The 17,767-nt window shown below is 34.1% G+C and overlaps 1 protein-coding gene across 1 annotated transcript in view; it reads left to right on the top strand.

The window, feature by feature from the left end:
• The first annotated feature begins 15,253 nt into the window (after positions 1 to 15,253).
• Positions 15,254 to 17,767, top strand: part of LOC127869820 (PDZ and LIM domain protein Zasp-like) — a 17,062-nt gene continuing 14,548 nt past the window's right edge. Inside the window, exons 1-2 of the mRNA XM_052412478.1 lie at positions 15,254 to 15,272; positions 17,093 to 17,220. Of these exons, the coding sequence (XP_052268438.1) occupies positions 15,254 to 15,272; positions 17,093 to 17,220 (147 nt within the window). The remainder of the gene's footprint in view (positions 15,273 to 17,092; positions 17,221 to 17,767) is intronic.

The raw sequence follows: 17,767 nt of genomic DNA, 5'->3' as shown, positions 1-17,767 counted from the left end.
TTGTTTTATCCAGCGCGTGAGGATAAATTTTAATTCTCAATGTTTGAGAGTTCTTTGTTATCATACATTTTAAATTTAAAATGATATAAAACACCATGATTTTAAAAGACGTAAAGCATTAAATATAATGCATTTTACATATATCTTTAAAATTATGATTTACCTCAAGCTTTATTGTAAAATAGAGGATTACTCGTGGAGGGAATAAACCATGGCTGTCATAGGGGAAACAATTTGAAAGGCGGCGGTGTTTATGAGTTGTCTATCTTAAGAGTTTCATACATATACAATAATTTAAAGGTCGCATGTTTAGTTGGGTATGCAAGTTGTTTATTTGTGTGCAATTGTAAAATATTGATAAAAAATATGTTACAATAACACACAATAGGCAAGAAAAAATATACGTTGAAGACGAATTTCATAAAATGCAGCAAAGACAAATTAGCGCCCCGAGACGATTGTGACGAAGATATTTCGTACACATCTTCCTACGCTAACCGAAGCATTCGTCTTTTTATAAGGATCGGAGTTAGTGTTCGTGTGTCGTATGAATAGATATCAAAAAGAAATCTCTGCATGTTTTATTAATTTAGATCAAGAAAAACCTTTGACAGAGTGTAATGGGAATATATGTTTAATGTTTTGCATTCTTTTAATTTTGCACCAAAGTTTATTGATTTTATAAAAAGTTTTATATACAGATACTGAATCATCAATTATTGTTAATAATCATATATCTAAACCTTTTCCTTTATCAGGATCTGTGAGACAAGGTTGTTCATTGAGTCCTTTATTGTATGTTTTATGTTTAGAACCATTTATTTAAAAAAACCAATATAATATTAATATCAAAGGCATACAAGTGCCAGGCTCACCTTTGGAAATAAAAATGTCAGCTTATGCAGATGACAATACAGAAATTTTAATAGATGATGTTTCTATTTCTCATTTCTCAAGATATTAAACTTTTTGAATTAATTAGTGGCTCAAAGGTAAATTATACTAAATACAGTCTGCAAAATTAACCCATAGCCTGATCGCCAATGCGATGAAATCTCGGCTCTGGCGATAGAAAAATTGAAAAAGATTGCCTGAATTGCGATGAAAAAAATCAGAGCAAATAAACCAATAAATCAATTTACGCATTTCAGGTGTAAATTCTTAGTGACAACGCTTGATTACTTCCCTTAGTTTTCTATCATTAGTGATCTCCCTTAGATTTTATAGAGAGTGTACAGTCTGGCTCGCGGATTTAAAATTGTCCTAATACTTTTGGTAAACTGAACTTGCATTCTACGCCGATAAATGAAATAATAGTGCGAGGGTTTTTATAAATTAAGTAAACCGGTTGAATGTCTTTATTAATACCGTGAAATTACGAAATAACCATAACAGTGAATCATTCATATGATTAATAATGAAAATAACATTGCAAAATATTGTAAAAAACCTCTCAGTGTCAGATGTGATGGAATAAAAGTTTCAACTTTGAAACCTGGAATACTGATTTGTTTACACTCTTACCCCCCAATTGCAATTTATATATATCGACTGTTGTCGTTTTTTCATGATAATGACACTGTACATGATTTTTTCTGGCTATGAACACTTTCCTCTGGCTATGGCATTTTCAAAGTTTCATAGCCACATTGTCTATAAAGACAAGAAACTTAGTTTTGCAGACTGCTAAATCTAATGCAGTATTTATGGGAAAGTGGAAAACTAGATCGGATCACCCTTTTGATATATCGTGGGTAAAACATTGCAAAGTTTTAGGTTATTATTTTGGTTATGATATTGACTATAATGAAATATGGTCTAACTTATTTTTAAAGTTTACAAAAGTTATTAATTTATGCGGATCCTTTAAACAATAATATAAAGGAAAAAGTACAATTCTGAATTATTTAGCCTTTTCAAAAATATTGTATTATATATGTGCTTGACATTTCCCAGATGTGTATATCAATTTGTTTCAAAAACTATGTTTTAAATTTATTTGGTCTTCTACTTTTGAACCTGTAAATAGGAAAACATTATACTTACCTTTCAAGGAAGGAGGTTTGAATGTCCCACATGTTTTGTATAAATGGTATTCTTTATTGTTGTCACATGTACAAAAGTTTATTTCAGACTATAATGCCCCATGGACTCATTTTGTCAAATATTTATAAATTTATATAAAATGTGTAAAAAACTTATTATACATATATTTCAATATCAATTAAAATAAAAGTTAAGGAGAACATGTGTCGAAAAAAGCGAAATGAGCCAGATATTTAAATCTGAAATCGAAAATGTCTATACTGTCGATTTCGCCAGCATGTATATAGAAAATACTAGGTTAGCGTTGAATACAGAGAAGTTTGTGTTGCGAGGCTTAGACCGCCGGGAACAATAATTTTAATTCAGTCTTAAAAGCGCTTAAAATCTTACGAATGTAACAATGCGTAGTGATATAAATGTATTTGTTCTGGTACGCAAAATAGTCTTAAAAGAATTCACACACAAACTGTAAAACAAGTAAAAATATCACCATATGCCTCGATTCAATTTTACGCAGTATGCGAATTGTAACACATTACGACTGCGATAATGCATTTTATTTTCGAAAGAAAATGATAAAATCCAATATGGCGATTGCTCCTGACACAATGATGTCGATGTCAACATACATGTACACCATCGACGACCTTGACAATTTCGACGAGTAAACAGACAATTGCAGCGACTGACACTTTATTTGACTTAATATACAGGGCAATACGTTCTCCGACTTCGGACGACGAATTTAAGGACGCGCAGAACGTGTTTTTATATAACGTTATGGGTATGCCGTGTGTGATGCGATGCATCAATGGCGACCATGTTAAAATCATTTCCCCGAGAACAGGGAACGACAAAAGTACAAACAAAACCACAACACGTTCGAACTAGTATCTTACTTTTAATTATCCTTTAAAATCCATCTAATAATCCATTTAACTCAATAATTGACGATTTTGCATCTAGGGTCTTTAATAAATATTTTAGCATAGTTAAATAAAGACCCTTATGCCATTCTATCACTATATTCAAATGAGTTTATGAACTCAATAAACTTTCTTCTTCGTCACACGCTACGTCATGTAGCCTACTCTATGTACATTACTGCTGTTAAAATGAACCGGGACAGTTTATCAAATAATAGCCGTTGGTAAACTCGGTTGCATTTGCAGATTTCTGCATACAAACATAATTATGTTTAAACGTGCACAATGTTTTATTTGTCTATGGTAAATGCCCTTATTGTACAAGAAAATAATTTAATATATAAATACACAAAGAATGGAAAACATTCCATTACACAACAGATAAATGAGTGGATAATACCCGTTTACAAAATAGGACGTTCCGAATTCCAGTGTGGTGCTTTTTTTACCATCTTATACTTTACACAGCTCTATGCCTAACGTGAATTAAATCGGAAAGCAGATAATTTATTAATTGTGCGATATTTGTATGGCTGGTACATTCTTAAATGCCAAAAGTATATGCATGGATTATAAACAATGCAGATTACACGAAATAAGGAAAGTGTGATAAATTGACAATTCAAATATGTCGATATACAGTACATGTACATGTGGAATAAGTCGCGTTTATTAAAATAAATCTTTAAAAAAAAATGGGGAAAATGACGCAATAAGTATGTCATTTTAAGACGCCATCAATCAGCGGATTCAGTATACGGATGGCGAACAATTATGTCATATGACTAGATTTAAAGGTTGAAGGTCGTAAAATTTTGAAGCTAAAGTTTTCTCGACTTTATTTCTTATGAAAAATCATTCAGTGGTAAAGTAAAAAGTAGTCCGTGCACGCGACAGGTATATCCCACAAGGTTGAATACAGGCTAGTATATTCCATAAGGTGTTATACCGTCAATGTCGCGTTGAAAATGGGATAAATCATGCATGTACTATGTGCATCTAAATTAAGTTTAACGGTTCATTTTAAAATCCTGCAACGATGTATATTCATACGACACACGAACACTTACGCTGATTCTTATAACAAGACGAAGACTTAAGTTATTGTAGGAAAATATGTACGAAATATCTTCGTCACAATCGGCTCGGGGCGCTAATTTGTATTTGCTGCATTTTATGAAATTCGTCTTCAAAGTATCATTTGTCTTGCCTATTTTGTTTTATTGTAACATATTTTTTATCAATATGTTACAATTTAACACATATAACAATCGTATAATCTCGCTTTAACAATACATGCGTGTACGACTAAATATACGTATTTTTTTACTAATGACTATCAATATGTAATTGGGTAGGTCATATTAAATAAAAAAAATCAAATAAACTGTATTGTTCAAATATTGGGTCTTCACATTACAATTGTAATAATCATAATACGTTTTACTAATCAGGAAAGGAGTAACAAAATTACGTTTCACGTGGCATATGCTTCGAGACTATGTTTATACATGTTTAAAAGTAATAGAACAATACGTACTAGACTCGTTTTCGTATATTAGGCTATCTTACATGTAGCTGTCCTTAACTGCATATAAATTATACTCATTCTCATATATGCAGGGCTCCAGATAAGGGGCGTATTTGCGTAAATACGCATCAGTTTTCCCGAAAAACGCTTTAAAAATATTTCCAGAGCGTACCGAAACGCCTTGAAAATATCGGTTACGCATTTAACTCTATAAAAATGCGTCAAGCGAAAACACGGAACTTGTGGAATATTGCAATCAGTGCCATTCATAAAAAAATATGGCGTCGAAACTGAAGCAAAAATGGACAACACATTGGGAAATATACTCATAGTCTCAGCTCCTAGTAGCACGAATTAAGTTAAAAGAGATGAATTCATAACTTCATCACAAATTTGCCATTTTATTTTGGGTACACAAATTGATTGTTAATTGCATTGATTCGAGTAACAAAGCTTGTGTTTGGACTTTTTTTAAGCCGGTACCTCTCATTACCCTTTCAAATTTTGAAATACCCCCACACAAATTCTTAAGGGGTAAAATACCCCCAGCTATAAAAAAACCAAGGGGTGAAAAACCTCCCTGCCCGAAAAATTATTTGGAGCCCTGCATATATGTATCGATTTCATGAGAATTAGCCCTTGCTTGCTACCTATGCGAAACGAAAATATAGGCAACATAAGCAAAAAAAGCCAATAGCCATTTTAAGTCATGAAAAGTAGTTAAGTTATAAGAAGGCAGACATTTAGGTTGGAAACGTGTGTGCCACGAGTATTGGGCTCGGACACCCACGAATGTGATTATTCATTAGCAGGATTTATACGCCCGTAATGATGATCATCATTGGATTTGAGTTAAAGCGATTAATTCACGCTGTAGATGCATATTGGTCGCCTTTCTGCCAAAATGCTGCCTATCTGTTAATTCTTTAAGACTAATCACAAATTCTATCGAAGATGGAATGATGACGAGGGTGGTAGAACAATCGTGCATACATGCCACTTTTGTGACTTTTTAACGTAGCTTTTCCGTAATATGTCAAATATCTAGTGTCATTGATATCATATTTATGATCAAATCTCTACGTTCATTGTACGCAATATAGTAATTTTCATCAATTTTACATAAATAATGCCTTCTTTCGCTTTCGTTGTTGCACGGAAAGCCTCTCGATCGGCTCACTTTTTTGGCACGGGAAGCCTAGTCGTCGATTGATATTTTTATTTTTCTCAGTAAAATGAGTTTAACACTTGTTAAAAGTATTGATAGTAAAAATTTAAAATGTCAGAATATTAAAATTGGATGTAAATATCAAAGGCGAAAAGGGACTTTTAACGTAATTATTTAGACTTACGCTATCGGCTACATATTTGAAGTATCTTAAGGTATATATATAAATCCGCCAGTAATGAAGATCGCGTTGATAAATTGCAGAAATAATGAACACATATTGGTGAAAACGTGTTTATAGTATTTAATGCAAAAACCAAAGATTTGGTAAACTGCCAACGAGTTCGTGGATTTTCTCGTGCAAGCCAAGTAATTTCTCGCCGGCTAGGCCCAGATTATCAAAAAGGCCCATTTTATATTTGGTCCTTTTAAATGGCTTTTTAAAAGTAGATGAACCATTCCGTCCCTGTCCATTGACTCGGACTAGTTGCTTCCTGGTTCACTGAGCCTGGTATCAACATGTCTTTATTTGATAGCAATTTTTATCTTTCAATTTTCGCCAATTTTCAAAAAAACAAATTGGTGTGCAGAAATATTTAAACATGAAACATTTACAGCTAAAAAAGGGCACACAAACAAGATTCAATTTTCAAAAAGTCTAGCCTATAATAAGTCATATCCACTCGATAAGAGAACTTTGATATATCAAGCGGTTTAGTTCGACGACTAGGCTTCCCGTGCCAGAAAAGTGAGCCGATCGAGAGGCTTTCCGTGCAACAACTAAAGCGAAAGTAGGCATCTTTATATTAAATTTATGAAAATTACTATATAGCGTACATTGAACGTAAAGATTTTATCATAACGATGATATTAATGACATTAAACATTTGACATATTACGGAAAAGCTATGTTAAAAGGTCATCAAAGTGGCGTGTATGCACGATTGTTTCATCACCCTCGTCATCATTCCGTGTTCGATAGAGTTTGTGATAAGTGTTTGGACCTGCGGAATACTGTGTACCTGTAGCTGGATATATGCGTCAACTCATGGATCACCTCTTTTTATGCACAAATGTGTTTACGGGTTTTAATTTTAAATTTTCCTACCTGTTTTGTGAATTCCGAGCATCCATGTGTCTTGTTCAAGACAGAGAGGCAGCGAAGAATGAACAAATAGGCATCATTTTTACAGAAAGGCGACCGATATCCTTCTACACGGTGTAATTTGGTTGTACGTAACATATACAATGTCGTTTAGCACTTAAATGACGTGCTCGAACATACCGAGTACAGAACAATAATTCGTATCGAAGTAATGAATGAGAAATTACGTTCACAGGCTCGTCAACGAAAGATCATTCTTAAAGCGGGTATATACGATTTTGTCAAATATTTATGAATTTATATAAAATGTGTAAAAAAACTAATATATATATATTTCAATATAAATTGAAATAAAAGTTGAAAAGAACATGTGTCGAAAAATGTGAAATAAGCCAGATATTCAATTCTGAAATTGAAAACGGCTGTACAGCCAAATTCGCCAGCATGTATACCGTACATGTACGATGTGAATCTAAACTTAGTTTAACGGTTTATTTGAATTCCTGCAACGATATCTATTCATACGACACACGAACACTAACTCCGATGCTAATACAAAGACGAATGCTTCGGTTATTGTAGGAAAATATGTACGTCACAATCGGCTCGGGGCGCTAATTTGTCTTTGCTGCATTTTATGAAATTCGGCTTTAATGTATAATTTTTCTTGCCTATTTTGTGTTATTGTAACATATTTTATAAATATATTACAATTAAACACATATAAAAAATCGTATATACCCGCTTTAAGTTAGCAAACAACAGATAGTTATTTTTTTTTTTATTTCAGAATTAATTATAGTTGCTTTTTGTTTTAAATTTGATCAAGGAAATAATTCCAATCGGAAGCGACTCCAAATCCTCTCTTAGGTTGAAGATCAAATCCTCTCTTAGGTTGAAGACCAAATCCTCTCTTAGGTTGAATAAGAACGTTCATTAATGACAGAGGCCGAGTCGTATTGCGTCGCTCAGCAGGGGATGCACTGTCTCGTCCTCGTGGTGTTCGATTCCGTCATATCCACCTGATGACTTCGCGACGCTTAAATATGAAATTATCACTAAGAGTCCGATGCCACAGCGAGGAATGGTACGGTTTATAAACCCTTTTTATTAAGAGCTGTCCGATAATTTGAGAATTGATTGTTTGAGGCGTCTTCTGCTCATCGTATTGTTTAATGAAAAATGGGATAAAAACGATTTTATTTTACAAATACATAAAGAAATATGTTACTTGTTATATAATCACGTTGTGTTTTCAACTATAAAACTTATGAGGGAAATAATTGAATTTAATTAAGACGCTGCGATTGTATCTTTTATGTCGTTCAATAATTTTATCATTTTGTTTAATCCGTTCCTACCATTTCATATAATAAACAATACTTAATTCGACAGTTTAAGTCATATGATTCACTCAAACTACCATCATTATCATTCTTTTAACAAATGTATGTAAGTGTGAATAAATAAGTACAATTACATATTTAAATAGGAAATGATATTCAAAGATTCAAAATACCCTATTTCAAACGTCAATGCGACTGATCATAAGATTATTTTATGAATATATTATCAAACATTTTATGACGAGTTGAACCTTTGTAGACAAGTGCGTATATACATCCTATACGATTAGCGCACATAAATCTCGCTTCGCAAACACCTTTTTATAAATTTAAGTAAACGACTCCGTGAAACATCTTTAACAATTAATTGACAAAGACATATCCAGACATATCCAGTAGTCCACTCTGTAGAGATATTCCATACAATGTTTTTCCAATGAGGATTTTGTAGTGTTAAAGGATATTGTGTGTTAGCAAATAAGCACTTAAAGGACCTTAAAATTCGAGTGGAATTACTAAAAAATGCATACACGGTTAAAACAATTCAGTGTTTTTGTTCAATTTTGGGAGATTTATAGGGAACCATTCCCGATGGAAAACGTTTTTTTTTCCAAATGGGACCTAACAACTCCCAATTGAAGGTTTCTAAATATATATAAATAATAAAGTGCACCCCCATCTAGCTCTAAAAGTTGAAACTAAACAACCATACTTTTGAACACAATATCATCAATATTAATGTTTTTGGAGTACAAAAACAACTCTTATTTCCCAATTTTAGTCAAAATGACGTTACTATTCCTAATTCAAACAGGCAAAGGAACCTGACCCCCTGGCCAAAATGATGAAAAGAACACTGTCTAATTAGTTCCACTGATCTGACATAGAATAAAACAAAATAACAAAAAAAATCTCATTAGAGTTCCAGACCTAAATAGAAGAGCGCAGCACCATGCCACCAAAAGATCCGTCTCGGAACCCTGTATAGTAATTTGTTAGCCCAATTTGGGAAAAGTACCGGAAGCTGGGCCCAAGTGGGAAAAAAGTTCAAACAATTGATACCGGTTATTATGTTGGGAAAATGAGCGCATTAACATCTTCATATTGGTATTTGGTTGGTCGTGTTCATGCACAAACTCAATCAAATATTCTTTTTCTCGCCTTATTTTGGGAAATGTTCAGTTTCAGTGCTTGTTTGGGAAATTGCTCTTTTGATCTGATAACATTTTACTTAATATAAATTTATTCATTGAACTAATTTTATGAGTTACAGAAACAATGTTTTAAAATATGAATGAAATATATAATATTTAAAAACATGTTATATTGACAGCCTTCCATGACAATTATATACATGTGCATTCAAGTGCCATTTTGAAGAAATACCAACTTTTTTCAAATCCTAGCTGGAGCAATGCATAAAAGACGTAAGTAATCAAAGCAAAAGTAATACTCTAAAATGTTAGCAGAACAACCTCAAAATATTACCTTGTTCTCCTAATTGGGATGCTTGCATATGAAGTACCGAATATCATACAATTCTGATCATTAGTCCAACAGATTAAATAAGGTAAGGCATCTTTATATAAAGGACTAACTCAATGAAAAACGGAGCGAATCAGCCTGGTATTTTGCGAGTGTCCAAACAATTTACAAAGGGTCGTTTTTCGTGTATAAAGAGTGTTTACAATTTCGCACATGCGTTATTTTAATAACTTAAAAACGGCAGCAATTCCAATCCTCCGACATAAACACAATGATTATGATATGCAATAATTTAAGATGTGCAGTTGAAGATGTAACTAAATAAACATAAGACTCTATGTTCTTAATTGATTTTTGCTCAGTAGTCTCGGGTTGATTCACTCTAGGACTAGATGTTAATAGCGATGATGACAAAACACAATTTCCCTCTAGTTTTTCTTCACTTAATTTATTTAAGTTATGAGGATCCTTTTCAGTTTGGCCTTGCTTCTTTGTCATGTTTGTCTTTTTCGTTTACTTCTTTCTTGTTTTTAGTCAACGTTTCCTGGTTGGATGTCATTTCTTTAACTCACGTTTTATTGTACGTCGCTGGATTTTTTTTTGTTTTGAATCTTCGTCTCATGCCTTTGGGCCTCCATGGGGTCTGTAGGCAAGCTTCGCAGAATGTGTGCAAACAATTAAGTAATTTGGTCTATCTTAATACAACTCAGTTTTGCCCTTCTAAAAAACAAGATCAGCGCGCTCGTGTTTTCGAAAGTCTTCATTTGCTGGTTCATTTAAGCGATCAGTTTGTTCCGTAGCCATTTCTTCGTAAGAAAAGTGTTTAAAATTTATGAAAAATTCGATGTCCACAGACCGGAAATAAATATTACTACCTACCCGCCATATTGTGTGTCAAAATTTCATGCGGTATGGTATATAAATTATGCATCCGCACGTGATGCGGTCTACGTCGAAGCATGTTATTGTCTGAATTTACAAACGTGCTGTGATGTGCGGGTGTTTAACGACTAAAACCGACTTGCACAAATCTGGCTGGGGCTCTTATAACTGGTTTAAGTTCGAAACGTTTGCGGAGAGTTGATGTCGAACATTTCATTAAACGAGTTAGGTAACCAGAGAACATGAATAGTTTACTCGTTCTTGCAACGATAAACTTATCGATTCGAAGGCTTGTGGTTAAATATTATTTATCAATCAAAGCTGTTGTTGTGTCGGAAAATGACACAATACGATTTTTTTATTCGTATGTCACGAGTCAAATACACATAGTGTGAAAACTTATGTTGCAGCACAATTCAGTCCTATATTTATGGCAATTAAACAATTGTGTAACAGTGAGACAAAAACACATGCACTAGACAAGACAAAACGTATATAATTAACGAAAATCATGGCTAAAACTGGGACCACCGCCTTGGAATGATAAATGCCACAGCACTGGGGATTAAAACCGGTTTATAGGAGCTCCGAACACCACACTTGGCCAAAAATCTTTATAAAATACTTAAGTGCACAGTAAAAACAACCTAATTGCAATAATTTTAACCAGAAATATCTTTTTTTTTAAGATATACGACGTTGATTGTGGCCGGAGTTGGTGAAAGGTAAAGAGTTCATTGAATGAGATCAAAGATGGCGAATGTCTTTGTCTGTGCAGTTCTTAGCTGCATCACACGCAGTACGGGATGTTACGCGAGTTTGCGCGGCTTATTTTACATTATTACATATTTCAGGTCATAAACCTATAGATACAAAACAGAAAACCAAAAGAAGAATGGAAGTGAAATAAGAACATATGAGTCAACCGGCCACACGTGTAGTTACCGTACATATTTTAAATATTTATACGCACGTTCTTCGAATAAACCTGTTTAAGTGGTTTGTCGGGCATTTTTTTTATTTGATTATTAACAGTATCGAGAATCATCGCGCTCATGCTTAATACATTAGTCACTATGGTGGAATAATTCTTGTTTAATTAATCAAAAATAATATTTATTATGGTATTGTTGAAAACCCATTAAGAATCTATTATTGACATACCATAATTATATCGCTGAATATCTTCATTAAACATATTTCTGGTCTTAAGAAAATTCCAGTGCACCTAGTTCACGCGATAGCGTCTGTATTATAAAACGATTATTTTACTGGCCGCGAACTGACCCCGATACTTTGCGGGTTAGAATGCAATGCATTAAAGTGAGGCCACGCGTCCACTGCTGGAACGACGGCTTGTTTACAACTTTATACTTTTACATGTTTAATGTTCAATATTGAAAACAATTTAAAATGGTTTGGCCGAAACGAATATTAGGATAGGGAAAACGATACTTTTATGAACTTAAATATAATAGTGCACAGACAGGAATATGGAAGTAATAACTAAATATGAGAACATAGCATTTAAGTACAAACGCTCTGGCGCTGGCAATCCTCTGGAAATTAAAGGTGCACGCACAAACTGTTATGATGTCAAGAGTTGAGTGTAAAACTGTTCTATCTATCAAGCCTTTTTCATTAGAGTTAAAATTGTTTCATGCTGAACACGCAGTAAAACAGTGTTACAAAGACGCGGTCATGTTTCCAATGTTCTGGTGGCATGCTCAAATCAGCCAATTGAATAAATGAAGTGTATTCAGTCGTGTGTAGCCGCGGGAAATTTTATTTGAATTTTATTGGTCACGTACAAAGGTCGGGTAAGGTCAAAAGTGACGTTAAACAGCTACGCCCAAAAATAAACCCAAGATCTGAGGAAGTTCGGAATTGTTTAGATCCAGTTTAATCTTTGATTTGATGCTGCTTTTTCATGTATACCAGTGCGTCGGCAACACATTCAGTCAACATAGTTATAATGCACATGAACTCGTCTCAGTAGCGATCTATAAATAAACTTCTGCACAATGTATTATTATTGTTGCAAGGGCGTAGCGCGACGCGATTGACTCTTACACTAAATAAAAAAAACAATGTGTATTAGGGTAAGGAATAAAACGCATGTATACTGCCTTTCTGTATGAGCTAGCAAGTGTCTTTCTTAGAGCCAAATTGTGGTTAGGATTTTTCTAGCTGAATTACCTTGGCACCCAGAGTTAATAACCCACATATGGTTATTTTTCTGTATGACGTCCCACAGATGTGGTATCGGAAGGTCATTCATAGGATAATTTCACAAAAGGAGGGGCTTAATGGAAATGTAGTAGGGTGATGTTTAAAGGACGCTCACACTGCATTTTCTTACTAAACTCACGAAAATAGGGACGACGTTTGGAATGTAGCTTCAATTTCTAGCTTTTTAGTTTTAATTGACATGTATTCGATTTTGTTTTGGTCTTTTGCTGTAGAGGAAACCAGAGTGCCCGGAGAAAACCCCATTGTGGCCAAAACCCAACATCGTGTTAGCCGGGAACGGGAATAAAACACGGGTCGCCGCGGTTAGAAGCGCGGGTATAGTATTCATACATTAATTAGTGTCTTCAATGTTTTTTACCGGATTTTTTAGATGGATTTTATGTTAATCGGGCAGTTATTGTACACCGCTCTATGTTTGCCTTCGCAACTCGCGCACTTAACACATTTCATTAGTGTGCATTTCGGCGCGCAATGGGGGCATCTGAAATATTATCTCGACGGAAACAAACATTTGGTGTTTCGCGCACCTGATAATTTCCAAATTGAGAATCAATTAATAAGTCGAATAGTCGAAGGGTGTCCTTTGATTTCAGTCATTTTCGGAAGCTGACATAACAGTCCGTTAATAATCATCTTAAATGTATTTTCATTTTCATAAGATTATTTATTCAAGTAAATCAAATTGTTTTTCAAGCCATTTAGATTATTGGCGAAAAAGGTTATTGGACTGGGATTTCAACCCACATAAGTAGGCTTCTTCATTTTGTTATGATATCTATTAAAGTTATAGCTTTAATAGACATTATTAACGATGACAAAAGTTAAAAAAAAGCAATAATTCAGTATCAAATATCCATAAATAAGTATCGATTTTAAACGGATTAGGGTTCTAGGTTAATAATTTTTCATTATACAGAAAACAAATATCAATTTATAACAAAGATTCAAATTCCATTTTGCGCGGACCGGCTTCTTAGATCTGCTCTAATTTTGTTGTCAAAACTTTTGTTGATTTTAACAATTCTACGGTTAAAAATTGTAAATAAAAATCATGCGCTATCTTGGAAATGACTTAATTGAGATAGGAATTATATGGTGACCTGTCGGTTGCATATTGAATACATTGTTTTAACGCTTAAATACGAAAACTCACTGGGTTCCTGGAAAAATAAATAATCGTTTGTGCGTAAAATAAAGTTGGGTGCAACTTATAGTACTTTTTTTTTTACTTGTAAAAAAGATTGGGTGCAAACGCACCCAACGCACCCCCCCCCCCCTGGCTACGGGTATGACGTCATTTGTATACGATCACGTGAAGAACATAGCATTATATTATTTAGCGCAACAGGCTTTTCTTTTTCCAATAGGGTAGTGTCACAAAATAGCAAATTATATGCATATGTTTTCAATATCAATTTACCGTGAAAACAATCTCTGTTCAAACCCCTCAGTAGGTCTTGGTTTTAGAAGAAACTATTGCGTGCAAAATTACGAATGTATTTCCTTGTCTAATATTCGTTTGCAAAAGTCATATTTCGGTTTAACATGCCTCGATAGTATTATTTGACTAGAAAGAATATATATATATTGGTTAAATGGGCGTTTTTTACGGCTATTGTGATGTGATATTTGTCAACAATTAAAATCTTGTAAGGCATATAATATTGAATTATTGTCCCTGCACCGAATAGCATTTTCTTAGATACACTGTTTATTAAAAAGGGACGGATAAAAACCACGTGTAGGAAACCTACACAATAGTAAAAACATGCTGGATTGAGGATGCCAGCGGGGCAAATGGCGCACACCTGGCGGATTTTTATCCAGTCCGCGCGACCTGGCTCAGTTGTCATGACACACTTAAGATTACAATAAAAAGGATTTGTGGCACATGAAGCCTGAATGGTTGCTATATAGATTTTAATTTGAGCAAAGCCGCAGTTGAAAAGGAACCATGTCAGATTAGTAATCCTGCAATGGTTGAATTTCTAATTTAATCGTCATGTTTGTAAATTAAAAAACTAAAATTTTATGTGAAGATTATTGGATTACAACAACTAAAACATCACTATAACATAAATATAGCTTAATTGTATTACTTATATTCAGAAAAAAGCTACATCAACAAGTGTTAAAAGACGTTGCAAATTGGCAACATTCAATCTAATCTGCCACATCCTGTAACAGCCGTATTTTTGTTAACAGACAACACTTGTAAGAGATGACTTAACAACACATTTCTGAAACAGTTTCTAGAAGATACGACAAATAATATGATGTCTAGAGCGTTCATTCCGTAATAAACATGTTAAGCAAAATGCACTACCTTATGTTTTTCAATTGAACGGAATCATTTTCAAATTCAGCTGATATTTCAGGAGAACAAATGTGTTTGACCGCCACAAGTCCCAGTTGTGAACATTGCCAATATTACATTGGAAAAATATTCCTACCAATTATCTTAAAGTTTGTGCAATAAATGTGCTTTTTAGAGCAACAAACAAGCTCAACATGAACATGCTGTGGTCAGGTGAGCTAAGCATATATATGCTACCTTTCACATATTGAGATTTCCATTCTAACCTGCAATAAAATCCAACTATTCAGCTCAACTTAGATGTAAGTATCGCTGCAGAATCTACCAATTATCAATTACAAAAAACAACTTGACGGTCAATCCCCAAAAAGCAAGGCATGAATGCGAATGTCTTTAAGAATTAATATATATAATATGTCCAACATCAAATGCTACAATCATGTCTTACAAGAGCAGCGTTTCGTTGTTGTTCCTTTTTCTTTTTTTAACAACCAGATTAAAACTGGTGTTTCTTTTCTACACTCAACATTTTGAATTTCTCATTTACATTAGGTGGTTCCTGAGATAGCAGATTAGAAATGGTCTGAGGAAAGTTATATTTTGTCAGACTAGTGAACGAAAATTTATTCGGTGGTTCTGCATCGTGTTTGGTTCATCTTGCTTTATAGGCTATACGCTTCCATTCACCTTGATAAAGCTTATTTTTTCACATTCTTCGAAAGAAAATTTGCATCGTTCTAGTACGCAATCATGAGGTCTTTTATTGTATTGGTTAAATTGATTTTTATTATCCGTCAGCTGATTAATGTTCTATGTCATGACAAAAAAGCTAAATCGTCTCCAGATTAATGCTAATTCTAAAGTCTATTATGTGATTGCTCCTGGAAGCAAATGCATCACTTTTCATTTACTTAAATCCGTCCATGACACATTACTTGCATAAAAAGTATAACTTTTTACACAAGCAAATTGACTCATTCGTTATCATAGAGGCACCGTGTCTAACCTAATCAAATACAGTAGCATGTTTGTTTTTGATGTCTTTCTTCTTGTTTGTTATTTCTCATCCATATCTTGGCGACTCTTAAGCCTCTCGTTTAACTGCTGGAAACCGTCCATGAGGACTTCTTTATGTTCCTCTATAGTTTATTCAATGTATTTATTATAGTGATCTTTATGGTCATTTAGTTTACAGTTTTTGCAAGTAAGGGTGTGCAAGTGAGACAAAAAGGTTTGAACGTCACAGAACATCTTCCTCTGTCGATGATCAAGCGCGCCTTTATCCTTCAATTCCTCGGGGTCTAGTTGATTCGTGACTACATGATCTTTTGTCATGCTTGACAACGCTTGTGTGCAACTGCACATGGGTCACCTAGCCATTTGTCACTGTCGATTCATAACGAAGAGGTGGTCTCATTTTCATCGCAGCTTTTCCGCATGGCTTTCTTCTACGTTTTTCAACATACATCATTCCAACTTGCATGACTCATTTCACATTACATAAAGTTGTGCATGTGCGATTGTAATCATCCTACTTTAAACTTTTCAAAAGTAATGCTCATTTTTTCAACTATTATATCACGATTTCGGATAAATGCATGTTCTTTAAGCACAATTACTTCTCTGAAACAACTAGGTTCAAAATGTTTATTTTGGTTTGTAACCTCTTAAAGTTGTCCTTTGTTGAAACATGCAACTAGGGTCAAACGTTGCAGCACCCACATGAATGGAAAAGTCTTAAATATTTAAATGGTTTTAATGCATCTTATGCATCTTACGAAAACATCGTTTTGTCTAAAACAATCACCGACCGTTAGAAGAAGTTAAAGATACACGAACGCAATCACTGTTTGCGTAATCATCATAAGCCATTTATTCGACACGTTTTTAAAATAACTAAGCCTGCTGTTTACCTCGACCTCACAGTGGAACGTTCGCTCTGTCACCATAGCGACTCATCTTGCTCTTGAACAGCGGTGCTTTGTAGGTAGTTATTGAATAGAACTCGAGGTAAAATAACCACGTTCATTAAGGAGTTTACAAAATTGGCGATGAGCGACCAGAAACGCTACAAGTCCGTCTCAGTAGGCCTGATTCTGGATTATCATGGGGATTTCGGCTTCAAGGGGGCGATTTTAAAACTCCTTTATCTGTTCTAAAGGTTAGTGTTTTAATTTATTTTTAAATCTATTTGCTTTATCTCCGTTTCACTGTATACATACTCAATATATCTTCTTCGCAAGAGGTTCTGAATGTTTCGATCGGCTTATAACGCTTTGTGTAATTTGATGTAATAACGTGGTCCGAAACACTCAACGGAAGCGTGTGCAAAATTTCCGACAGGAACGTGCGCAAAAAGAACGTGTGCAAAAGGAACGTCGTGTGCAAAGTTAATTTATGACAATTTATAAGTACAGCAAGAACGAGTGCAAAAGAAACGGCATAAATATAATAGCTAATGCAAACTATATTGTTTTTCTTAATTACAGATATGTATTTAAATGACTAGAGACTATTTTTTAATAAACGTTGACATAAAATAAAAGCCGAAGTTGTAACTGCACACATACCTTGAAATACTCGACGAAAACACGTGCAAAACTTCTGACAGGAACTTTTACAAAATGAACGTGTGCAAAAGAAACGTGCGCAAAAGTGACTGTGCAAAAGTAACGCTTGCAAAAAGGAATGTGTGCAAAGAAAAATAT

Source organism: Dreissena polymorpha, chromosome 2, assembly GCF_020536995.1.
Source record: "Dreissena polymorpha isolate Duluth1 chromosome 2, UMN_Dpol_1.0, whole genome shotgun sequence".
Taxonomy (NCBI): Eukaryota; Metazoa; Mollusca; class Bivalvia; order Myida; family Dreissenidae; genus Dreissena; species Dreissena polymorpha.
Note: the sequence above shows the minus strand (reverse complement) of the source record. Positions and strands in the feature narration are given on the sequence as shown.